The sequence below is a fragment of the Halichondria panicea genome, chromosome 8 (assembly GCF_963675165.1).
Source record: "Halichondria panicea chromosome 8, odHalPani1.1, whole genome shotgun sequence".
In the NCBI taxonomy this organism is placed as follows: Eukaryota; Metazoa; Porifera; class Demospongiae; order Suberitida; family Halichondriidae; genus Halichondria; species Halichondria panicea.
Genome location: NC_087384.1, coordinates 5,952,272 through 5,974,148, shown reverse-complemented (window position 1 = coordinate 5,974,148; position 21,877 = coordinate 5,952,272). Strand labels below are relative to the sequence as shown.

Sequence of the window (21,877 nt, the reverse complement as noted above, 5' to 3'; positions counted from 1 at the left end):
GTGTGGCATTAAAATTAGCTAGAGATTGCTAACTGTAACGCTCATTACCAATCAATATTAAATCAACCAAGATTACTTTGTGTATCATAATAATGCTATCTACTCAACCAGACTGGGCTGAAAATTAGTTAACAGTCTAGTCTACGTCAATATCTCTACTCCTACTTCTAACACTTTCAACAAAATAAATCCAGTCCATTCCAATAATGTTCTGAGTATATCAGCTGCTCCAGTTTGGGTCCTGCCAACAAATCCCCCAGCCGAGTAGAGGGAGTCCAGTAGACTGTGTAGTGTAGGGTCGTTAGAAAGAAACAGAGGGTCCACATCAATCACCAGCTGCTTTCTCATTGTCTCTGGATCAACCTCCCACACCTGCGTAAAGAATTGTCAGTAAAAAATGAAAAGAACTCACTTATTACATTATTGACACTTCAGGTTGTAAATATGCGAAATGTATCCAAACAAATTCTGTAAGCCGTGTATAAGACAACCACCGCATTATCCCATTTAGGCACCACTCTAAACACCACTTGGACATTTCGAATAATTATAGCACAATCTAAATTCATCATTATTTTATTAAACATGATCTTGATTATATAATCATATTATAGGGTGCATACGGTAGTACCAGTAACAGCCACACCCACTCACCTGATACTTGAGTACGTCCTCCTCCTCTGGCTCCACCACCCACACCTCGTACTGCGTCCTCTCGTGACGTACATGTCCAAATATCCCGACACTCACACGCCTCACACTATCACTCATTGGCAAGACCATCACGTCCAGACCACATGATGCCGACATGTACTCAAACGAACTGGCAGAGGGTTTACTGTTTTTGCTCGTGGGCGCTCCAAAAATGTCCGCGTCACCCTCTATTGAGTGTAGTGCCAGCACTACAGGGGAACGGGACTCGAGACTGTAGTACTTGACCTCTCCTGCATGGACTGTGTCATGGAATGTGTTAATGACTTTGTATGCTGACGAGAAGTGAAGTAGATACATGTACACTAGAATGAGAAGTTTTAGTAGTGCTCCTGGTTTTAGTGAAGGCATCTTGTATTAGCACATCTGACTGAGGATAGGAGTGATAGTCTTTATTCCATATCTCAATGTTGTATACTGTGTGTGATATATGATGAAAGAGCTCTAGTTGCTTCTTGCTTGATGGTGATTTGGCTTGGGTCGTGGCTATTCCAACTTTCAACACGTCATCTCTTTCAAGAGAGACAAGTGCATTCATGGATTCATAGATTTAGGGGAGGGGCTGCTTTGCATAATTGCAGTGTCACATGGCTCTGCAAAGCAGCTCAATTGAGAAGAAAGGTCAAGATGATGTCTCTCTCCAGGTTACTAGCTGCTCTCCCTTTTTTGCTCCTCCTTTGCCAGCAATGTAGTTGTAAGGGAGTGCTCTACTACCAGGAGCCTGAGGGTAACATGGATGGAACATGCTCAGGACAACCGAACACCATCAAGCCTTGGGTAGGTGAGCCTGCACTCAAGACTCAGACCATCAATGGATCTCTCTACTCTGCTGGAGAGGGAGACGATGAAATATATGGTAAGTTGTGCACAGCATCAATGACAATGTTTGACTAGCAATCCTATAGCCCGCTTAAAGCTTTACAGTAGGAAGGGGCTCCAGCTCGCCCCCCTAATATTTCTAGGCTATTAAGTAGAGATGACTTATCCAAGCTGCACTCTGTAGATAGCCTTACTCTTTTTCCATTCAAAAAACTAGAGCCCCAGCCCCCATTGAGAAATTGCTTCCTAGCCCACTGCTTTATATTACTATGGCTAGGTCTACAAAATGTACCACAAACCTGTTACCTGTTTTATAAATCCACAGTGGTCCATGTATATGGGTCTGCCTACTCAATGGGCTTTGCTCAGGGAAAGCTACTCAAGGACCAGATCAACAAGATCATTCCTGCCTTTTTCCAACATGTCGAACAAGAGATAGAAAACGAAATCACTTTCCTACCGAAGGATCTTCAACAACTAGTAGCCAAGTATGGTCTAGACGGTGCTCTAGATATCACTTATGATCTAACCAAGAGATACATCCCCAAGTACTTCCTGGAGGAGCTAGAAGGTGTGGCTGATGGGGCAGACGTCGACTACAAGCTCCTACGTAGAGTTCACATGCTGCCCGAACTGGTTAAGGTAGGTCCCTTAATATAAAGCATCAGTAAACGAGTGAATTTTTTTCTCTCCTATAGGCTGGCTGTTCTATGTTGGGTGCCTGGGGGAGTGCACTCAGTGATCCTTCCGGAATGATACAAGTGAGTTGTACTGAACTATTCCATCAACAACCACTAAAACCGTTTACCTCTCTCTCTCCCCTCTGCTCATTTTAGCTCCGTTCCTTGGACTGGGATGCAGATGGTCCGCTGCAACAAGCCCCTGCTGTGGTAGTCTACCATCCTGATCAAGGTCACCCCTTCATCAACGTCGGCTGGACTGGCTGGATCGCTTCCATTTCAGGTAATTGAGTTAACAGCAGAAGACAATTTCTATCTGAGTATTTTCTGAAAACCGTACTACTCTAGCTGAACTGAGATGAGTAGTGCTAGATTTACTGTCCGCGCTCTTTTCAAATATGAAAAATGTAGGCCTGAAAGCGTTTTTCTAAGCACACTATGGTGTAAAAAGCTACCAAATGCTAGTTTTGAAAATTGGACGTTTTAACTCAATTTATGGTTTCTCAAAGTTAACTGTACCCACCCTATCTACAAGCATTAATTTTTGTCAGTAGTATGATACATTGCTCTGTGCAGGAGTGTCGTCTTCCAAGATTGCCATTTCAGAGAAGCACTCTGACATGACGTTTGGAGAGGAATCGAGAGCTGGCATCCCCTTCAATATTCTCATGAGGGACATTCTGCAGTTTGACAACACACTCGACGAAGCTCTCCAGTAAGTTACGATTATGTACAGCGTCTTCAAAATAGCCTTAACTCTTTTATTAGAACATTGTTTTATGGATAGTGTGTTCCTTTTGCTTTAGGCGCATAGAGAATGCTCATCGCACCTGTTCCATCTGGCTGGGTGTGGGAGACGGGAACCTCAAGACCTTTAGATTGGTGGAGTACTCCAAGTCAACAGCCAAGGTCAGCCTCACACATTATATAGTGCATACAGCAACGTGAACGTGTTTGTTTTTGCTGCAGTGGTTTGATGACAAGAGTATCACTCAGATTGACGAGGACAGGTTTAATAGAGAGCATTGTGATGATGCTTGTTACAAGGATTACAACATGACAGGTAGGTATTGTAATAAGAGTATACTCTTACATAGTACCTCACAAACACATTTACTGGTACGTATGCATGCACAAAGTTTTGGCCTCCCACGTGTACCACACAGGGTTACTGTATTTATTTCCCCTCATTCCTATTAGCTAATATACTGACTCCCACATACACACACACACATACGTAAACCCTACACCTTCCAAACACACACACACGTAAACCCTACACCTTCCACACCTTCCAAACACACACACTCTTTCTCTTACACACAGATCTAGTGTACTGGGGCGTCCATCTTGGCTGCTGGAACAGCCTCCTACATGCCCAGCACGGTCACATTAATGCCACCCAGGTCATCAACATGATTGGCAGTGTCAAGACTGGCAACCTACAAGCTGTCGTCTATGACCTTGGCAACGACATGATGTACATATCAAATGCTGCTGTGGATAGCTCTAGTCCTAAAGCTAATGCATTTGATAGGCAGTTTGTGAGATTGGACACTAAGGCTCTGTTCTCTGTTCCTAAGCCACAGTTATAGACAAGAAATTTTGCTGAAATTTTTTTTATGAGAGACGTACAGTAAACATGTAACATAATTAATGTACATAACTTGTGACAATGTCATGATGAATTGTTGTTTTGATACTGAGTTCAAGTGATTCATGGAGGGTTCGTATAATTATAGTTTGATTCGGTTATTAGAAGATACCTGCAAACACAGAGCTGAACACATCATCCTCCTCTTCATTGCTGCATGGGATAAATATGGAGCACGTTAGATCGAGGACTGCATAGTACTGTGTGGCATGTGAATAGTGTACAGTATACCATAATACCATATAGATAGCGGGTGGGTAAATAATCAATTAGCTAAATAGGCAAGGAGTTGAATCTAGGTATAATTATGAACAGAAATAATTATTATAAGAGCATGTTTATATGATATAATTATTTTATAGTTTATATAGATAGCGGGTCAACAATCAATATGCTACATGTAGACAAGGAGTTGATTGGTGCCACATGTAGGTATGAATAATATTATAAATTATGAGTTTCACTTTGAGTACATCATGATAGCAAAAGCATACGTGCATGTACAACCGACTGTAGATGTTCATACGATTATTGTACAAACAACAAGTAGATAGCTCAGTATTGCAGACTCACCACACAGGGCCTGCTGTGAAGAACGAGGTGGATGATGTTGTTTTACCCTCAGATTCAGGGTCGTATAGAGACGAGATAAATGAGTCGTTTCCTTCGTACGATTGTTCGAGCATTGTGTGGCTACAAGCATCCGTGTGGTTGTGTGCCTGTTGCATCTGTGAGCTGAGCTTCTTGGAGAGAGTGGCATCAGTACACTGTGTGCTGGCTGCTACCCTTGGAGTGTCAGGGACGTTAGAAAAACTGTCCCCGATTCGTGGCTTCTTGGAGAGAGTGGCATCAGTGTACCGTGTACTGGCTGCTACCCTTGGAGTGTCGGGGAGACTAGAGAAACTGTCCTCGAATCGTGACTTCTTGGAGAGAGTGGCATCAGTGTACCGTGTGCTAGCTGCTACCCTTGGAGTGTCGGGGAGGCTAGAGAAACTGTCCTCGAATTGTGGCTTCTTGGAGAGAGTGGTATCAGTGTACCGTGTGCTAGCTACTACCCTTGGAGAGTCGGGGAGGCTAGAGAAACTGTCCTCGAATCGTGGCTTCTTGGAGAGAGTGGTATCAGTGTACCGTGTGCTAGCTACTACCCTTGGAGTGTCGGGGAGGCTAGAGAAACTGTCCTCGAATCGTGGATTCTTGGAGAGAGTGGTATCAGTGTACCGTGTGCTAGCTGCTACCCTTGGAGTGTCGGGGACGTTACAGAAACTGTCCTCGATTTGTGGCTTCCTAGCACGCTGGGGAGTATGCATTGAGATTTGAGGTGTGGACTTGATAGATAGAATAGTGTTTGCTTGAGTAGTCCTTGGTATAGGTTTTTTCGTGGGAGGTTGGGCTACTCCTTTCGGATCGAATATTTCGTCAAACATGTTGTCGATAAGCCTCTTTCGGCCACTGAGACCAGACATTACTGGTAATCTCTGAACCGTGTTTGATGCTGATTGATCGCCAGCCTGCTCTCTTCCCAATCTCAGAGACATCTCCCTCATTTGTGATGCGGCAGACTGTTTCTTCGGTCGATTTAACGTGCTCTTTTTACTTGAGGTGCACTCGGCCACTTTGTCCTCTGCTGCAAAGTATGCAATGTCTGGATTGAACCATTCACTCATGTCCACATTAGCGGAGAGATTTTCAGCACGAGTGACAGAATCAGCATCAATATCAGACGGGTCGAAATCGGCACCATACATGTTGTCACGATATCCAGAATTTCCGTGCACGTTGGAGTTTCTGGATGGAGGGCTCTGGGCTCCAGAGTAGCCTGCACTGTAGTCAGTGTTGGCATGAGAGGCTCCTTGATACGTATCGTACGATGTCTGATGTTGTTTTGGTTGGTTGATGCTTCCGGGAGTAGTTGTTAGACTGGGCTTGGGAGTGTAGCCAAACCTGTAGCAATATAATGACATACAGTCAGGTAACAATGTCCTGTAAGAGCTAATGCCCATGGTTACCTCGAGGAGAGAGAAGAGGTACTAGTGCTTGTACAGTGGCTATTCATCTTTGCTGATGAAGAAAACTACAGTACATGAGAAAGATTAAACAACGCATTAAATTGTCAAATGAATACGGCATATACCTTCATTCTAGGAGTGCTAGGGACGGAGTTGGTCCTGGCATGCGTTGTGCTGCTATGGGCTATAGCTGTGTTGTTAGGTACCGTCTTGCCCTGTTGGGCTTGCTTTGAGCCACCATCACTAGTCGAGAGTGGCCGAGACTTCACCGCAATGCCAACCTTGCAGCACTCATGACCACAACTGATAAGGAGTCAAGGAAGGATAAAATTTAAACATTTGAGTACATGATAGTCTCAGAGAATGTTAGGATACACAGCCTTGTTGACGCATCGATGACTGCAAGCCTTGCGACAGGTTTGTGCAGAGCTCTCCCCTCCATCACTCCTCCCAGCCTCTCCTGTCCTCAGGTTCTCTTGTTCCCTCGTCTTGGGGGGTGGTCTGTTTGTGGGTACGGTGGTGTAGCAAGGGGTGTACACTTCTTGTATGTCCAGTCCCACCAGGTCCATGGAAATCACGTGAATCCTTAGGTCATCACCAGAGCGAGACCGCTGCACAGTGAGCTTTCTAGTGAAGTGACCACTACCCATCATCTGAGAATCACTGCATAAGGAAATACATAGGCAAAACATTAATGGTACTTATTAGTAAATTTCCTGAAAACCACTACGCAATCTACAGACCTAGGTGCTATTTAATAAACTGTTGTGATCTATTAGTACATACCTCAGTCTTTGCCTGCAGATCACTTTGTTCTCCTGGTCCCCGACGAGTAGCAACAGAGAGTGGTGTGATCCTGCAGGTCCCCTCTCCTTGAGCACCTCGTGATTGGACAGACGAACGTGTAGTACGAGCTCACTGGACATGGCCTGAGGAACAAAGGACTGCTCCACACTCAGACTGTACGCGGGGAGACGAGATATGGCCTCAAGCACTTGGTTACCAAATGGGGGATGCCGATTCATAATCTGCAGAAAAAGAGCTGCTATAAATTATAGTTCCCCCACAGGTGATCAATAACTCTGCTTGCTATTTTTGCCTTTCCTGTAAGCTGTGCAAAAAATTCTAAAAGAACAATTCAACACACACCCACACACACACACACACACACACACCCACACATTCACACCCACTTGGTACTTAACCGCAAACTCACGAGCTCTAGCTCTCTCGGAGTTTTTTGTTTGATCTTGTTGAATGAAGTGAGGCCAGCATTGACCAGAGCAGTGCTCAGAGAGATGCCAATCTTGTCCAACTGTCTCGAAACATACTTGGAGTTTTCCCACAATCTAGAGAAAGTGGGCATAGTATTGTGATCATGTGTGTGTGTGTGGAGGGGGGAGGGCTGTGTGTGTGTGTGTGTGTGGGGGGGGGGGGAGGCTCAGGATATGTACTTTGCATGAAAGCATTTATTGAGGAGCACAGCATTCAATAGGCACTCAAAGTTGTCCGACAGCATCTCCAGTTCCATTAGACCTACAGTAAAGGCATTAACTGAGTAATGATTCCCCACTATAAATAAAGGATGGCTTACATTTTGACAGACGTGAAGCACCTCGAATTATTTTCTGCATAATTGAAAGGTCAGAATCAGGTAGCATATTCACTATACAACATGTACCTGGGTGTCTTGATTGAGTCCAAATTCTTGCACAGGCAGGCAGCCGAGATTGGCTTGTATAAGACTGGAAAGAATTCAGTTAAAACTGGAATCGAAACATTATGCTGCTCACCAATCAACTTTCATGTCAGTTGTTTTGATTTTGCCATTCATAGGAAACCTGTACAAGAAATACAGAGATTAGAAATTGAATTATTTATACGTATCACCAGAGTAACACTGTATTGGCGTGTACAAACATTTACTGTATATACACACAAGTGTAAGGCACTGTATGATCACTTGAGATTACAAACTAAAGCAAGTGTTTGTGCAAAACAAAGACGTTCAGATAATGTATTGGCTGTACAAATGCACACGACTGCATACACTAATTATAATATAGGACACGGTCTTTTTGCAGAAAATGAGAAATGTTGGTATGTTGCAAATTTCTAGGCCCTGGTTACCTGATGGTTTGTCTGTTCTTGTCCTTGTTGAGTGTGTTGAGCACCTTCCTCTCGTTCATCCTCAGTCTGACGTCTTCAAACTCACGACACTTGGACAACTCACTCACCTACACACACACACACACACACACACACACACACACACACACACACACACACACACACACACACACACACACACACACACACACACACACACACACACACACACACACACACACACACACACACACACACACACACACACACACACACACACACACACACACACACACACACACACACACACACACACACACACACACACACACACACACACACACACACACACACACACACACACACACACACACACACACACACACACACACACACACACACACACACAAGTACAGCCGCTAAAGGAACAGCACAATGCATGTATAAACACTATCATGTACTATAATTATATCATACACAAACAAATGCTGTCGGTATCAAATCTAAGTTGACAAATTACATAATTATAGTGTATTACATGTAACTCATAATTATAATGGACTCATCACCGATACAAGGGAGATAATTCAATCACACCACAGACACATGATACACTAGCTACGTTTCTGGTCTAATTTCCCATGGGAGCACTGGTGTTTTTCAAAATCGGGGTTGGCTTTACCCAGTCAGGTATCTGGATAAACTCCCAATTAGCTCACCAGTACGGAGAGATCCTCCCTCCCTGTGAGGGCAAGGAATCGCTTCATAGACTCAAAGGCCACATAGTAGCGAGCCATGAGTCTCCCTGTCTCAGTGGGCTGTAGAGTGAACCCGTCCTCCATTCTCACCAGCCCCGCCTCCTCCAACAGGTGGAGGTGCTCTAGACACAGCTCTGGATGGTGGAGGGGGGGGGGAGAAATGACAACCATTGGCTCCTAGCCATAGACATTAATTTTACAGATGTAGCTTATAAATTTCTGCGTTTCTAGTATGCTATAAGATGATGGAAATAGCCTAACGTCTCTTAATTGGGATAATTTCCTAGGCTACCCACTATCAAATCTTACGCTGTAGTTTTTCCTCTTTCTTCTCCTGCTCCTGGGGTAGTCCATAATGTTGTGGATTCTGTTTGACTCGTATGTAGAAGAATGTGGACCTCAGCCACTCGAGAGCCACTGAGACATCAGTGATGGTGTGCAGTACTATCTCAGCATTCATGTGCTCTATCAAGTGGTGGTGGAGGCTGCAAAGGGTGGTAGAAAATGTGTATGGTAGAAAATAAGCAAAATGGCATTATTAGGTGCAGTCAGTTGTAGAGGTACATGTACATGTATGTATGAATGTAAAGTAATACTTGGGCAGACCAATAGCGGCTGTGATACAAATTAAACAGCCTGCTAGCACAGGTTGAAGTACATGCTATGGATCGAAACTTTGCATGGGCTGAAGAGAGCCTTGAAAGACTTTCATTCTTCTTACCTGCTCTCAATGAGCTGTGTCCCACCTAACAGTGCCTCATACTTCATCTGATGTAAACGAAATAATATTAGTAGCAAAAACAACAATTTAGCAAGAGCTCAAAGCATTGCCACTGACCTTGGTGGAATTTCTCGTCATTATCACAGCAGTGGCAGTGGTATCAAACTGAGGTCGTCCTGCCCGACCAATCATCTGTAGCACCTGACTCTCACTGCACTCTTGGAACATACCCGTTATGTAATGCATTGTTGACTTTATGACCACCAGATGAGCCGGCAAGTTCACCTGTGCCAGAAAGAGGGGAGGATGTATGATTATAACAAATTCTCTAAGAGTAGATTCTGATCTAAAATTCATGCTTCCTGTGTACCATTTTATGGCTGATACTAAAACTAACACTGCTTACCCCCATTGCCAAAGTGCTCGTTGCAACTGTTTTGAGAGATAAGAGAAAGTTAACTTTCAAGTCAGCACGCTATATTGATTATCCGACTTACAGAGTACAGGTAGTTCTCCTGCAGTGAAGAGTGTCTCCACAGCCTTCCTGTCAGTTACATCCATACCAGCATGGTGGTATCCCACTCCAAACATCACCAGCTCTGGGGAATACAGTTACAGTAAGTATTACTTAATGTACACAATATAGAGGGACCTCCTGACACGAGGAAAAACAACGCAATGATTATAATGCCTGAGTCATAATATTATGTTCCACAGCTACACACATTCACACAGTACTCGGGCTTAAGAAGGTACATACAATAAAGAGAAGTTTAGTGTGAGTGCTTTAAACAGAAGACTGTTAAAACCCATAGCAGTCTCAACGTACATGTATGTACACACCTCTGAGTTTTGCATCCTTGAGTGAGTTGGTGACAGTGACCAATCGCTGCTTGTGGTGTCCGTTCATTACAAAACGAGCATCCTTGATCAGAACGTTGGCAGCTTGCTGAGTACCCTTCCTTGTTGCACAAAACTGTAAAATTGACATAAAATATGTATTATCATGCAGTTGTATCAATTTAAGCATCTAAACATGCATATGATGTGTATGTCTTTACTTCCTAGTGATCAACAATGTTCTGAAAGCGTAAAGAGAGCTCTTTTATTTGTTGACCCTAAATACTACGTTTTGAATTTGAGAGCAAATGACTCTTGTACATATTAACACCTTTCTTTCCCACTTTCTCGATAACCCTTTCTTCCCTGCTATCACGATCCCTTTCTTCCCTGCTATCACGATCCCTTTCTTCCCTGCTATCACGATAACCCTTTCTTCCCTGCTATCACGATAACCCTTTCTTCCCTGCTATCACGATAACCCTTTCTTCCCTGCTATCACGATAACCCTTTCTTCCCTGCTATCCACCACTATTTCCTCCTTTCTCCCCTATTATCCCCCACAAGGGCAAAAACTACTTCTCCCCCTCTAGAAATAAAAACGGTCTGGTATAAAGTTACGTACTAGTATACTCATGTAAACCACCAATAATTAAGGTCATGATTTTCTTACCACTAAAGATGGTTTCTGCTCGGAGTAACACTGGATGACTCCGCTAAGCCGATAGTTGAGGGAGAGGTCAAACTTGAACTCTGTGCTGGCATTAGGGTAGCCAAGAACCACTTTCCTCAGTCTAACAGGACGGTAGCTTTCATCAATGGCATACTCTAGGGCTGGTGCCTCCTCACTGCTACCCAGCCAAGCAGCCACCTGGGGAGACAGGGGAACAGAATCACACGGAATTACTTGAATACTACATGTAAGATCCTCTACCAAGTGTACGAGTGAGTTGCAAAATGAATCTCTGCATATTTCAATTTCCTATTGGTCTCTCAAGGTTAACTATCAGAATACTCATTTCTAGGAAAGACACAAGTCTAGTTTCTTGATACTGCTCTTTGCAGCTCACTTGGAATTTTTGGGGAATGCAAAAAATACTACTTGAGATGAGTGCAAGTAACTGTCCATTTGCAAGAAATTTCCAAGTGAGCTGCAATGGGCAGTGCATTTGCAATAGAGAGAATAATTGCATGTATACATTGGGAGCACCTCAAGAGAGGCCTAGCTGTGGCCTATTGTACGTGCAACTATTTCCTGTTTAGACTGGTTGATTGATTGATTGATTGCAGTTGCAGCACTAGCTCACATCTGAGATGTTTGGCATGGTGGCTGACACAGCAATGAACCTCAGTTGAGAGGCACTGGTCTCAATGCTGCTGCCCTCCCACTGGAGGGAGGAGCGGACGGTCTTCATACGACTGACAATGGCCTCCATTGTGGGCCCTCGGGTCTCGTCATTGAGTTGGTGCACCTCATCGATCAGGAAGAGTCTGACTAACTGGACCAGGGACTTGTGGTCACGCCACTTACGAGTCATACTATCCCACTTCTCCTGCAAATTGAAGTTTTTTTACTTACAGTTACATGTGAATCTTTTACCTAGGTATTGCACAAAAAGTAACTTGGTGCAACATTCCCAGGCCAGACAACAAAATAAATAAGGAACTTTTTAGTAGTGTACGTCATGACTATTTGCAAACTTTACAATGTACATTAACACCAACTTACGGGGGTAGTCATGACGATCTGTGCATTTTGTAGCTCAAAATAGTCGTCTAATTGGCTGTCTCCTGTCAGCTCACAACACCTCAGTCCCAGTGGCCCAAACTTGGTCTGCCAATCGTCAAACCTCTCAGCACAAAGAGCCTTGATCGGAGCAACTGCATGGGAAGAAAATACATGTAATTGGATTTAGCCAACAAAACCAGGTTCCCATCATGACCAAAACACCTTCAAACAAGCTAAATATTTCATCATACTGATGGGTAGACAATTGTGTGTGCGAGTGAGTAGGTTTCTATGGAGAGCTAATTCGTTCAGGTAGCAAATAGAAGCCTTGATCTTTAAGCATACAGGAAGCAGGTACAGTACTAACTGGCGATACCATATATGATTTTAGCTGAAGCCATTTGTCCTCCAAGTTGTACTAAGAGTCGAATGATGGCCAACTCAAAGATAACTGTCTTGCCGCTTCCAGTAGGGGCAGAGGTCACTAGCGGCCGGTCGGTGTACATCACCTGAGCAAAGAGATACAATAAAATAGAGCGTACACAGACTGTTATAAAACTTACATCATCAAATACTTTTGACTGTACCAGATTGAAATGAGAGTAGTTTTTGAACACACTCCTGTACATTTCAGCTGTTCACAACTGCTAAGGAAAAAATGCACATTACACACACACACACACACGCACGCACGCACACACACGGGTGCACTGAATTTTTTTATCAAGGATACGAATCTCATTCACAGAGCGAAGACCAATATTTGCTCGACCGCTAGGCTCATCTGCGGCATCATCTACCAAAACAAGCACACACATTCACAATACCGATTATTTTGCACTAAAATTTGGCTCACAGGAAAAGTTGAGCCTGCACTCCTCAGTCATGGGTACTCTCCTGGGTTGTGTGGTTGCCGGGGTTACTGGTGCTCGTTGTGGCTGCATTTCCTCGAGCTGTCTAACACTTGAGACTCTTGAGCCCTGCCGACTGCGAGGCCGTGAGTAGTGCAGAGCAGAAGTGGTGGAGCCAACGAAACCATCTCCTCCGAATTGACCGACTTGAGAGTACGGTTTGAGTGAGCCAACTTGACTGCAACGAGAGAGAAGATATAAAAATTAAAAAAAGTATACAATTATTGCTCGTGTTTCGCTTGCCTTAGGGCATTTTCCTGCTGTGTAGAAAAGCCCAGGAAATCTTCTTCTGGTGGTCGAGGAACATAAGCTGAAGCCATTCCCCCTAGCCCTGCCACTGTTAATACTGAGAATAGCAGAAATGCATGACCGTCTTGACTTGATTAGGGTAAGCCCCTTTAATCTCTCACAGCTGTAAAGTAGGTAGCTATGACAACCATTGCTGATAGGCAACAAGATCAAAGTGAAGATAGCGGTAATGTCGGTTCCTACACAGCCAACAGAGGGGTTTCATTATGATGAGCTATCCAAGATACGAGTGATTGAACCAAAAATTGCGACTGACACAGAGGAGCTCAAGGATGAATGCAAGGAGTTTGTAGACAGTGAGTGGCTTCAAAAGCACTGTTGAGTGGCTTCATAATTATTAAAAGTAGCACTGTTTAAGTGTGGTATCTAGCTTCTAGCTTTGTAGATACATAATTCTATGAGTATTATACACACCTTCAACTTAAGAACTAGAATAGTTGTAGCTAATTATAGATACGCATTAGGTGGGAGGGGCTGGACTACATTTTTACTTACATAATGATTGTTCCAGCTAGTGCTGTTGTTGAAAGCAATCCCCCTGGATAGTGACGGGTCATTAGCCGTATAGCGCCAAATTTTCGAGGACCATGTATTTCACAGATTGCTCAAAAATAAACATATAGCGGAAATATACAGTGATTCGCCATTTTGAGGCGCAACATTTTCGAAATGAAAATTACATGCCCCAAAAATTTGGCGCTATATATACGAAGATGCACTCCTAGATCCTGGGTATAATATAAATAATAAAAGTGCAATACAATGTGTCACACAGAGTCACTAATTGGCAACTATAATTAAACCTGTACAGAGATCAGTGAGTTCCAGGGTCTGGTGGGTAGCTTCATAGGAATGGTGGATGGACTAGCCAAGCAAGTGGAGAGAGAGAAAATGAAGGCCATTGGTTCGCGGAATCATCTGAAATCAATCGCTAAAGAAAGAGACTCGCAAAAGCAGCAACTTCAAGCACTCATCGCTGAAAAGAAAATGCAATTAGAGAGGCATGTTGAGACATGCACACACACTGGTGCAGTTTGCTATTCAATCTGTTATGTCCTGTGTTAATAGCTACTTATCGTCTGTGTAGGTTAGTACGCAGGGCGGGCCATTATTTGCTTAATGGGGCGCTTGGACATGAAACACCTCAAAATTACCACAAAAATGAATTTGGAAATATTAAAATTGAGTTTCCAGTTTTGTTTTCCTTGCATGCTAACATTGAGTTGATTTCGATCCAACACAATTTCCAGTGTTCTTTACTTGCATGCTTAACATTAGCAGTGTTCATAATTATGGTGTCTTTTTAGCATGAAGAATTTAATTAACTTCGTCCGGTGTTATACTCTGTTTACATGCATTACATTTCCTGATGTGTAGGCAAGTGACATGAGAATTTGTGCATACTTAACGCTGTAGCGTCTAGAGAAAAATATGCCAAGAATGGTCTGAAACATGAGAAAAAACACACGTTCTTGACAGTAGGAAACATGAATCTATAATTTAAAAAAACTTTTCCTGAAGTGTCAGGTTAACCCAAGTATAGTTGTTTCTATGGATGCTTAATGTAAAGTGACTGTCTGCTCTCATTAACACCTGATGTGTACTGGTTAAATGCAGCTGCTTCCTGTGTCCCATAGACCAACAACCTTACAGGGACCTAACCACTGTATTTGGAAACTCTTGGGTGTGTGTGTGTGTGTGTGTGTGTGTGTGTGTGTGTGTGTGTATGGGTGCATTGTGCCTCAAGTGGTGGAGCTTTTCCAGCTAGTATTGTTTTAGGAGGAAACACTCAGATACAGACAAGGATGTGGTTGGGAAAATTTTTCTATTCTGTTTTTGTTGCTGTTGTTGTGAAGTTTATGTGTGAGTTTCATTTTTGAAGTGTCCCATTCAGTACGCTACCCTGACCTTACTAAATAATGAATTTTCATTTTGCGTAAAAACAATATTTACTATACTATATCATAGGCCATACAGGATGTGCCTGTTTGTTTTTTTAACTGCATTATACCCAATAGAGGTAGCTAGCAGCTAAAGGTCATGTGTATTCAGTTCAGGATGTGCTTTTAGGGTTTTCGGTTGTTGCTATCACAAGTGATCTCATAAAAATTGTATGTTACAAGGGCTTAAACATTCACATTGTTTAACCAGCTGTAAGACTGTGGTCCCCTCCACATGCCAACGCTACAGTAATTAGCTGCATGCACGCTTTTGTAACTGAATAATAATTATCTCTAATTGTGCATAACTTGTTTGTTTTTTCTCACTACAGATACCGTATACAGTATGAGTCCCTGCTGCAAGTGGAGAAGGAACAAACGGAATTTTTTGAAGACTTTGGCATTAAGTGAAAATTAACTTAATGTTTATCAACAAACTTTAGAGAGTGCTGTACCAATAATATTCTCATTTCTCATTTCTATGACATCTGTAGGACACAATAATCTTTACAGTTTCAGTTTGCTTAATTATTGAACATCATCAGTTTAATTTGTGTGAACAACACTGTAATGATATCACAGATGGTATGATGGGGTTTCTAAGGGCAACCTGACCAACACCCTTGTGTATGGGTCATTCCAGAATTTGACACAGGAAATGCCTAAGGTAAATCAAAGATGCCAATAAAAACACAATTTTAGAACAAAAAGATGAGTTACAACAATCAATTATAATAATTATAAAAACTGCATCTTAGACCTGCATGCAGGATAATAATATAATAATACTAAGCTAGATAACATTGAATTATTATAAGAAATAAAATTTTTTGCATTTGATATTACAGAGATGTGTGGTTCATATATAAAGTGTTAAGCGTCTAATCCTTCGATCATACCAAGAGTCATATAGTGTTGTACTGCTGTATAGAGGGCTACCCAGGCGGTCCTTGCTTCGAAAGTGAACTTGTCCTTGCAAACATCACCCAAGGCATAGATTAATGCTTGTCCAACAGGCTGTGGGGGGGGACAGGGGAGGGGTTACATTTCTACCCAAATTTCATAGTAGCTAAATAGTACATTAGCTGTATTATACAAAATGGATAGCCTGAAATGTGTTTGAGTGTCGGGAGGGGAGGAGTAAAAGAATGGAGTAATTATAATGAATGTGCTGATCTATTTTTGACCGCCAGCCACAGTAGTGCATGAAGCCACCTTTGTCTACTTTGTCTACATTGTGTGCAGCTATCACACTGCACATGAGGTCCCCTACACCTCAGAAAGGAAGTAGCCACTTGATTAGTAAGGCCACTAGACTAATTGGCGGATTTATCCTGGCTTCAAAGAAACTACTGTAGTTAAATCTGATAAATAAAAAACAAGCAAGGGGAAACCCGACAATGTAACATAATTATACAAACTGAATGTGTTTCTAATGCCCTGGGAAAATGTGTACTCTTATAATGCAGACTTACAGCAAAACTTTCTAACTGGACGTTGCTCATGTTGTGAACCACTCCGAGGCCAATAAGTGTCTCTTTTAGCTCCTCTGGTTGGTCGGCCATTCCAAGGGCGTCGTTAATACTCTGCATCACTTGCATTGAGTGCTTCCTCAGGCTCACGTTATCATCGTTCAAGTCCTCTCCGTCGAATGGAAATATTTCAATCAGCTCTGGGGCTATCTCGAATAGTCTGTGCATGTGGAGAAATGAGCACATGAATATATCATGAAACTAAACTGCATACATGCAGTTTCAAAGGAAACAGAACGAAACGATTACATGTATATGGCCTACAGGGTCACACAAACATAATATTTAATATTTGTGTATAGACATTATTTCCTAAGGTGATACAATAATAATGTGCATGTGTTTGGATACAAGTGTGATCATTTTGCTCTCACTATACCTCCAGTGTGTGTAAATGAGTGCATTTCTACAGTTTCCATGCTCCTAACTGACCAAATATTTCCTGCTTTGAGATCATCACTTTTACAAAAAATGGCTCTGCGGCCACCACCACAACTGGCCAGACTCACTACAGACCAGGACCTTTTGGCCACAAAAAGTGAGTTCTAAGTAAACGTTTACAAAATTCTAGCCTCAATATCATTCCAGTGCAATTGACTTCCGAAATAATGATGATGGATGAATCTATAGGTCTGCCTATAGACACAACCTTCCTGGATGACCCACTAGGAAGCCAGGGAATATACTGAATACTTTATAGACTGGAATCGCATTACCTCATTCTGGAAAGCTTCTGTGTCTTACTATAAAGCATAAAATTCCACTTAATTATACCTTTGATAATTCAATATTGTGGTAGATGTTGCTTTTAGATAAAGTGCTATCTGTAAGAATTCAGGAAGGAGTTATTCCTCTAGTGCTTCAGGGCATTAATTCAATTAGGAGTTGTTTTAAAACAAATGAGCTGCTGTATATCTGACATGTATCTTCTCTGAAGAATGCTTTACATGATTTATTAGTGGTTTTTCTGAGTACATAGTATATACAACTAATACAAGGCGTTTCGTAAGGCTCATTACTCAACAATTGCTGTTTAATTCACCCACTTCTTGAACATGACGAGGCCTGCAGCTTGTAGGTCGACAGACGCTATCGCCCAGGTCTCAGTGATGAGAGACAGTTGAGCTGGGGTGATCTTTGAGAGAGGGTCCTCCTCTTGTTCTTTAGCTCCTGGCTTTGTGTCGTTGGCCACAGCTGGAGTTACTTCAGTCTGAGACATGGTTACACCTTGCCTGCATGCAAACCAGTGGATGAAAGCCTTTACTGTGTATGGTCTTAATAGGGGACTAAGGCTTTTCAATTAAGTCTAAGCCATAAGTATTTAGAAATAGGATTTACAGCTACAAGCAGCTAGTGGGCTAAATCTAGCTATAGCTATTTACTGGTGTGCTTACAGCAAAGTTGAGGTGATCTCTTTAGACAATCAAGTTAGTTCAGGCACCACTACACACATGCACCCCAGGGAGCAGAGACAATGCAGCTAGCAGCGGTTAGAGTTAGTTTACTACTGAGCTAGAATACTATCGCATGAGGTGATATCGTACCTCTCACTTCCATGCAATGAAGCCATACAGTTATAATCAATCAATGTAATTAGCACACATTCTTGCAAACTGCAAAACAAGACCACAAAATCAATTTCTTTTCTAACTAACTAACTTCATCTCCGTTCAGTAATAATGTAGTCCTGGGTCTACCTGCTCCTCTTTTTCTCTTCCGCCTCCCACCAACGTTTCCCTTGGGGGGTGGGGCAATAATAGGACGCCTCAATAGCCTCTCCGGAAGCTGCTTGTTTTGGGCCATGCACTTAACAAAATCGAACACAAACGCATCGTAATCATGAATTCTCCTCGAGTGCTCAACACGGAATCTCTGTTTTGTCTCAATTTCATCTTTTAGTTTCATTTTATATCCTTCCGCTTCCTTGTAATTCATCACCACCTTTGCCACGGCAATATGGAGTCTCTCGTTCAGGGGTAAACCATCACAATCCAATGGAGTGTTAGCAACAGCGTCTAACTCGCTTGCATCAGCTGGTAGATCTTTAGAGACGTCACCAAGGAAGGCAGCTACTTGACTTGATTGGGAGGGCTCAGTACAATCCATCATGGGTTCTTCGTGAGTGTTCATTATTGTCTCTGATTTGGTATCTTGATCGGAATTAGCGTCATCATTTTTTGGGGTATTATCGGATGATAATTTCTCTGGAGTAGTATTGGGAGAGTCCTCTTTCTTCACATCAGCAATTCCATTATCGTCATCAGCTTCTTGCTTGATAACAGTCTTTGACCTCTCTTCATCAGTAGTGTTTGATATATCAGCACTCATACTTGGTATTTCTTGCTTCAAATCATTTTCACACAATAAAGGTTTTTCCTCTACTGGCACTTTTTCCCCTCGTTCACTGATGACCTCCCGAGCTAATTCCACTGCATTCTTCAGTAGCTCTGTTTGCTCGTTATGAAGCCTCTTCAAATGTTCGGAGATCTGGGGAACAGGATCCGGAACAAGTGCAAGCAGATTGAAGAGACAATCTTGAGATTCCACCAACCGCTGTGTCAATGTACGTTGAAAGAGATCGGTCCATTTCTCTAGCTCCCCCCAAGGGCCATGATCAATCGGAAACTCTTTCAGTCCATCTAGTTCAAACAGCCGACCATTAATCGGAACAAAGCTCACATAGTGGTAAGTATCGGGGAGAAGAGCGTACGCTGACGAGACAATCGATGATTTTCGACCCCCGACGGGGGGCACCATTGTGCGAGGGGGGCGGGCATGCTTGTTGTGGATGTGGGCAAGTTCCATCATATTGGCAATCGCAAATCCTTTGCTCTCTGGATCCAAGCCTGAAAAGAAAGAAAATAATATTCAAGATGTCAACTATACAATCATGTATATATGTGGACGTAGATAGTAAAGGTATAAGAATAAAATTGCACAAGTTGGTACAGGGTGGTATAAACTACTGTATAACATTTGGCGGATATTGTATCGAATGAGCCATTTGAACCAACTTTTAATTTGGCGTCTCAGGCGTGGCTACTACAGCAATGATGTTGTGTGATCTTGGGATTAAAAACACTCGCCAAATTTTCCAATTAAAACACATGTAATCAGTGTATAAGAGTGATGTGTAGCGTGTAAGTTATCGTGCTATGTATTGAGGTACGTACCCTTTGTGAATTCCTTGAGGCGTGTTAGGTTTGGGCCAATATTGAGATCTCGGCAATTGAGAAGTACACTCAGGAGGGCGTGTGTTGCGCAAGAATTAGTGATAATCTGGTGGGCATAAAACATGTCGTTGACAATATTATCATCCACTACGTAGCTTGCAATATCGGACAGATCTCGAGCCTTCTTTCTTGCTCGTCTATCAGTCAGCTCATAGCGAAAGAGAAACACAAATCCCAAAACTTGGGAGTCGAACTTCTGTGAAAGATCGTAGATCTCCTCAACTTTGACACCACGCACACCATAGTCTTCTACAAGCAGAGAGAACACTCCAGGATCGCTCTCAAGCTCCAGCCATTCCTCAACACCACCGTTTCCAGACAAATGGTTAGGTGCACAAGACATACGTACCTAGTACCTCTGTACAAGCTGTACGTACCTAGTACCTCGCCACTGTGTATGTATTTGAACTCTGTACTATAATAATAATTTATTGTGCTACTGCACCGTAATTATCTAATTTAATAATCCACACATGCAGCAACTAAAGCTAGTATACTGTTCTAGAAACAGCTTCTGTTATCTGTATTGAGCACGATCTAGATTACATGGTGACCAGCCGATAGGTAATAGCTGTGTTGCGTTTTCAGATTTGTTAAAAACACTTTTTCAGAATACACACATCCACACTTTACAAAAAAAACAAAACAGATATCAACTTGTAAACAAAGTGCATTTTAAAACATCTAGACACTCTGAGAAAAGTAAGTTTCTGCATGCATGATGTGACAAAGGTAATGCAGTGGTTTGAGTGATGAAGAAAAAAGGTATGGTCCTTCAAAAAATTGACAGTTTCTGAAGAATGTGAGAGATTAGTGGGAAAGGAGGGGCTCTGGGAGATGGGTGTCTTCCTGCGAGAGAGCTTGATCAATGCATCACTGATGGTCGTGAATGGGAACCTCATCTTCGGATCAGGATGCATGCAATCCAGCAGCAGATCCTGTAATAACAAAAAACAGAGTGTCAACTATGAGTACTGCACAACATTGATCATTACCTCACTAACCACAATTCATATCAGTGAAAGCGTCTATCTTTACCTAACACACATTTGTGTTAGGTAAAGATCGACGCTTTTACTGATACATTTATGCTACTCTCACACACACCTTTGATTCTCCTAGGAATGTCCCTGGCCTGGATGTCGGGTCTGTTCCCACTGCCCTCTTAGAACACTACTGACGTGGGGTCCAGTGGGAAGCCATAAGCTTAGATATCAGTGGAAAATGGAAACCTTCGAACAAGCAGTTCGATTCGTACAACACAGTCCTATAGAAAAGAAGAAAATTGTTAATTTTGATAAAGTTTTGCGAACTTATGGCAAAATGTACAATGAACTGCTGTACAAGCCGAGCTAGTTCATCACAGAATAATTATGTAGACCATGCAATCGATCTACATGCAGGCCTGAGGGCATTACTCGTTAGTATTGCTTCAAAAACGCCATGCAGCAACAACAGTGCAATCAAGCTTGCACTGGGCCTCGGGTTATCTGGAAGGGGGGGGGGGATGAGTGAGTTGACAATAATTGAAGACAGCAATATACAAAATACATGTGTTGCAATACACATTCTAAATACTGTACCCACTTCAACATAGGAATCAATTGATGGTGTGATGGACGTAAATGTGTGTGGACTAATTTAAGCTACATGTCTGTTACTCTCAACTTACTGTAGCCAGTAGTTGTCTGTGACGTTGGAGAGTCCTGTGTCAGTGATGACCACCTTTCCCTTGTACAAATATGTTCTTGGTATATATAGTGAGGTCCTTGGCCACTATCCCCCTGGCATGGAGGTAGCCCATGGCTTGGGTAATCTGGTTGGCCAGATTCAGGTTACGATCTATGGAAGGTTGGCTCGCACCACACATGAGTCTTCTTATACAGCGATTCCATTTTACAGAAACCGTGGATGCATAGTGATTA

General features: G+C 42.6%; 6 protein-coding genes across 6 annotated transcripts; 2 read left to right on the top strand and 4 right to left on the bottom strand.

Annotated features, from left to right (window-relative positions):
* Positions 1 to 51: 51 nt before the first annotated feature.
* LOC135340429 (UPF0669 protein C6orf120 homolog) lies at positions 52 to 1,236 on the bottom strand. The gene is made up of 2 exons (XM_064536778.1): positions 655 to 1,236; positions 52 to 372 (listed from the first exon to the last, which is right to left on the bottom strand). The coding sequence occupies exons 1-2, from the start codon at positions 1,060 to 1,062 to the stop codon at positions 142 to 144; spliced, it is 639 nt and encodes a 212-aa protein (XP_064392848.1). The 5' UTR covers positions 1,063 to 1,236; the 3' UTR covers positions 52 to 141.
* A 51-nt stretch (positions 1,237 to 1,287) lies between these two features.
* Positions 1,288 to 3,926, top strand: LOC135340405 (protein dcd1A-like). Its single transcript, XM_064536751.1, has 8 exons — positions 1,288 to 1,567; positions 1,856 to 2,172; positions 2,229 to 2,291; positions 2,367 to 2,493; positions 2,787 to 2,925; positions 3,017 to 3,119; positions 3,180 to 3,273; positions 3,537 to 3,926. Exons 1-8 carry the CDS (start codon positions 1,339 to 1,341, stop codon positions 3,803 to 3,805), a joined length of 1,341 nt encoding a protein of 446 aa, XP_064392821.1. The 5' UTR covers positions 1,288 to 1,338; the 3' UTR covers positions 3,806 to 3,926.
* LOC135340367 (probable ATP-dependent DNA helicase HFM1) lies at positions 3,814 to 13,317 on the bottom strand. The gene is made up of 27 exons (XM_064536695.1): positions 13,182 to 13,317; positions 12,884 to 13,116; positions 12,761 to 12,823; positions 12,591 to 12,661; positions 12,404 to 12,536; positions 12,028 to 12,179; positions 11,606 to 11,851; positions 10,972 to 11,169; positions 10,302 to 10,434; positions 9,956 to 10,057; positions 9,865 to 9,890; positions 9,576 to 9,743; positions 9,459 to 9,505; positions 9,047 to 9,222; positions 8,699 to 8,871; positions 8,001 to 8,107; positions 7,664 to 7,711; positions 7,552 to 7,615; positions 7,465 to 7,498; positions 7,325 to 7,406; positions 7,087 to 7,219; positions 6,657 to 6,898; positions 6,246 to 6,533; positions 5,996 to 6,173; positions 5,871 to 5,935; positions 4,438 to 5,805; positions 3,814 to 4,017 (listed from the first exon to the last, which is right to left on the bottom strand). Exons 1-27 carry the CDS (start codon positions 13,256 to 13,258, stop codon positions 3,966 to 3,968), a joined length of 4,659 nt encoding a protein of 1,552 aa, XP_064392765.1. The 5' UTR covers positions 13,259 to 13,317; the 3' UTR covers positions 3,814 to 3,965.
* Positions 13,318 to 13,406: 89 nt separating this feature from the next.
* Positions 13,407 to 15,778, top strand: LOC135340439 (intraflagellar transport protein 20 homolog). The gene is made up of 3 exons (XM_064536791.1): positions 13,407 to 13,543; positions 14,059 to 14,248; positions 15,520 to 15,778. The coding sequence occupies exons 1-3, from the start codon at positions 13,417 to 13,419 to the stop codon at positions 15,596 to 15,598; spliced, it is 396 nt and encodes a 131-aa protein (XP_064392861.1). The 5' UTR covers positions 13,407 to 13,416; the 3' UTR covers positions 15,599 to 15,778.
* A 90-nt stretch (positions 15,779 to 15,868) lies between these two features.
* On the bottom strand, positions 15,869 to 18,270 carry LOC135340433 (neuroglobin-like). Its single transcript, XM_064536784.1, has 4 exons — positions 18,114 to 18,270; positions 17,766 to 17,951; positions 16,663 to 16,879; positions 15,869 to 16,204 (listed from the first exon to the last, which is right to left on the bottom strand). Exons 2-4 carry the CDS (start codon positions 17,936 to 17,938, stop codon positions 16,061 to 16,063), a joined length of 534 nt encoding a protein of 177 aa, XP_064392854.1. The 5' UTR covers positions 17,939 to 17,951; positions 18,114 to 18,270; the 3' UTR covers positions 15,869 to 16,060.
* A 22-nt stretch (positions 18,271 to 18,292) lies between these two features.
* On the bottom strand, positions 18,293 to 20,378 carry LOC135340396 (ubiquitin carboxyl-terminal hydrolase calypso-like). Its single transcript, XM_064536742.1, has 2 exons — positions 19,893 to 20,378; positions 18,293 to 19,565 (listed from the first exon to the last, which is right to left on the bottom strand). The coding sequence occupies exons 1-2, from the start codon at positions 20,293 to 20,295 to the stop codon at positions 18,370 to 18,372; spliced, it is 1,599 nt and encodes a 532-aa protein (XP_064392812.1). The 5' UTR covers positions 20,296 to 20,378; the 3' UTR covers positions 18,293 to 18,369.
* Between the last annotated feature and the right edge of the window lie 1,499 nt (positions 20,379 to 21,877).

What these genes read in the sequence shown, in the direction of transcription:
- LOC135340439 (XM_064536791.1), top strand. Translation starts at nt 13,417, where the DNA reads ATGTCGGTTCCTACACAGCCAACAGAGGGGTTTCATTATGATGAGCTA. An exon ending in ATGCAAGGAGTTTGTAGACA is followed by an intron (nt 13,544 to 14,058) that starts GTGAGTGGCTTC and finishes AAACCTGTACAG; the next exon opens with AGATCAGTGAGTTCCAGGGT. An exon ending in AAGAAAATGCAATTAGAGAG is followed by an intron (nt 14,249 to 15,519) that starts GCATGTTGAGAC and finishes TTCTCACTACAG; the next exon opens with ATACCGTATACAGTATGAGT.
- LOC135340405 (XM_064536751.1), top strand. Translation starts at nt 1,339, where the DNA reads ATGATGTCTCTCTCCAGGTTACTAGCTGCTCTCCCTTTTTTGCTCCTC. An exon ending in CTGGATCGCTTCCATTTCAG is followed by an intron (nt 2,494 to 2,786) that starts GTAATTGAGTTA and finishes TGCTCTGTGCAG; the next exon opens with GAGTGTCGTCTTCCAAGATT. An exon ending in ACTCCAAGTCAACAGCCAAG is followed by an intron (nt 3,120 to 3,179) that starts GTCAGCCTCACA and finishes TTTTTGCTGCAG; the next exon opens with TGGTTTGATGACAAGAGTAT.
- LOC135340429 (XM_064536778.1), bottom strand. Translation starts at nt 1,062, where the DNA reads ATGCCTTCACTAAAACCAGGAGCACTACTAAAACTTCTCATTCTAGTG. An exon ending in AGGACGTACTCAAGTATCAG is followed by an intron (nt 373 to 654) that starts GTGAGTGGGTGT and finishes TTCTTTACGCAG; the next exon opens with GTGTGGGAGGTTGATCCAGA.
- LOC135340396 (XM_064536742.1), bottom strand. Translation starts at nt 20,295, where the DNA reads ATGTCTTGTGCACCTAACCATTTGTCTGGAAACGGTGGTGTTGAGGAA. An exon ending in CCTCAAGGAATTCACAAAGG is followed by an intron (nt 19,566 to 19,892) that starts GTACGTACCTCA and finishes CTTTCTTTTCAG; the next exon opens with GCTTGGATCCAGAGAGCAAA.
- LOC135340367 (XM_064536695.1), bottom strand. Translation starts at nt 13,258, where the DNA reads ATGGCTTCAGCTTATGTTCCTCGACCACCAGAAGAAGATTTCCTGGGC. An exon ending in ACACAGCTCATTGAGAGCAG is followed by an intron (nt 9,223 to 9,458) that starts GTAAGAAGAATG and finishes CACCCTTTGCAG; the next exon opens with CCTCCACCACCACTTGATAG. An exon ending in GGGAGGATCTCTCCGTACTG is followed by an intron (nt 8,108 to 8,698) that starts GTGAGCTAATTG and finishes GTGTGTGTGTAG; the next exon opens with GTGAGTGAGTTGTCCAAGTG.
- LOC135340433 (XM_064536784.1), bottom strand. Translation starts at nt 17,938, where the DNA reads ATGTCTCAGACTGAAGTAACTCCAGCTGTGGCCAACGACACAAAGCCA. An exon ending in GGCCTCGTCATGTTCAAGAA is followed by an intron (nt 16,880 to 17,765) that starts GTGGGTGAATTA and finishes CCACATGCACAG; the next exon opens with ACTATTCGAGATAGCCCCAG. An exon ending in TCCAGTTAGAAAGTTTTGCT is followed by an intron (nt 16,205 to 16,662) that starts GTAAGTCTGCAT and finishes CCCCCCCCACAG; the next exon opens with CCTGTTGGACAAGCATTAAT.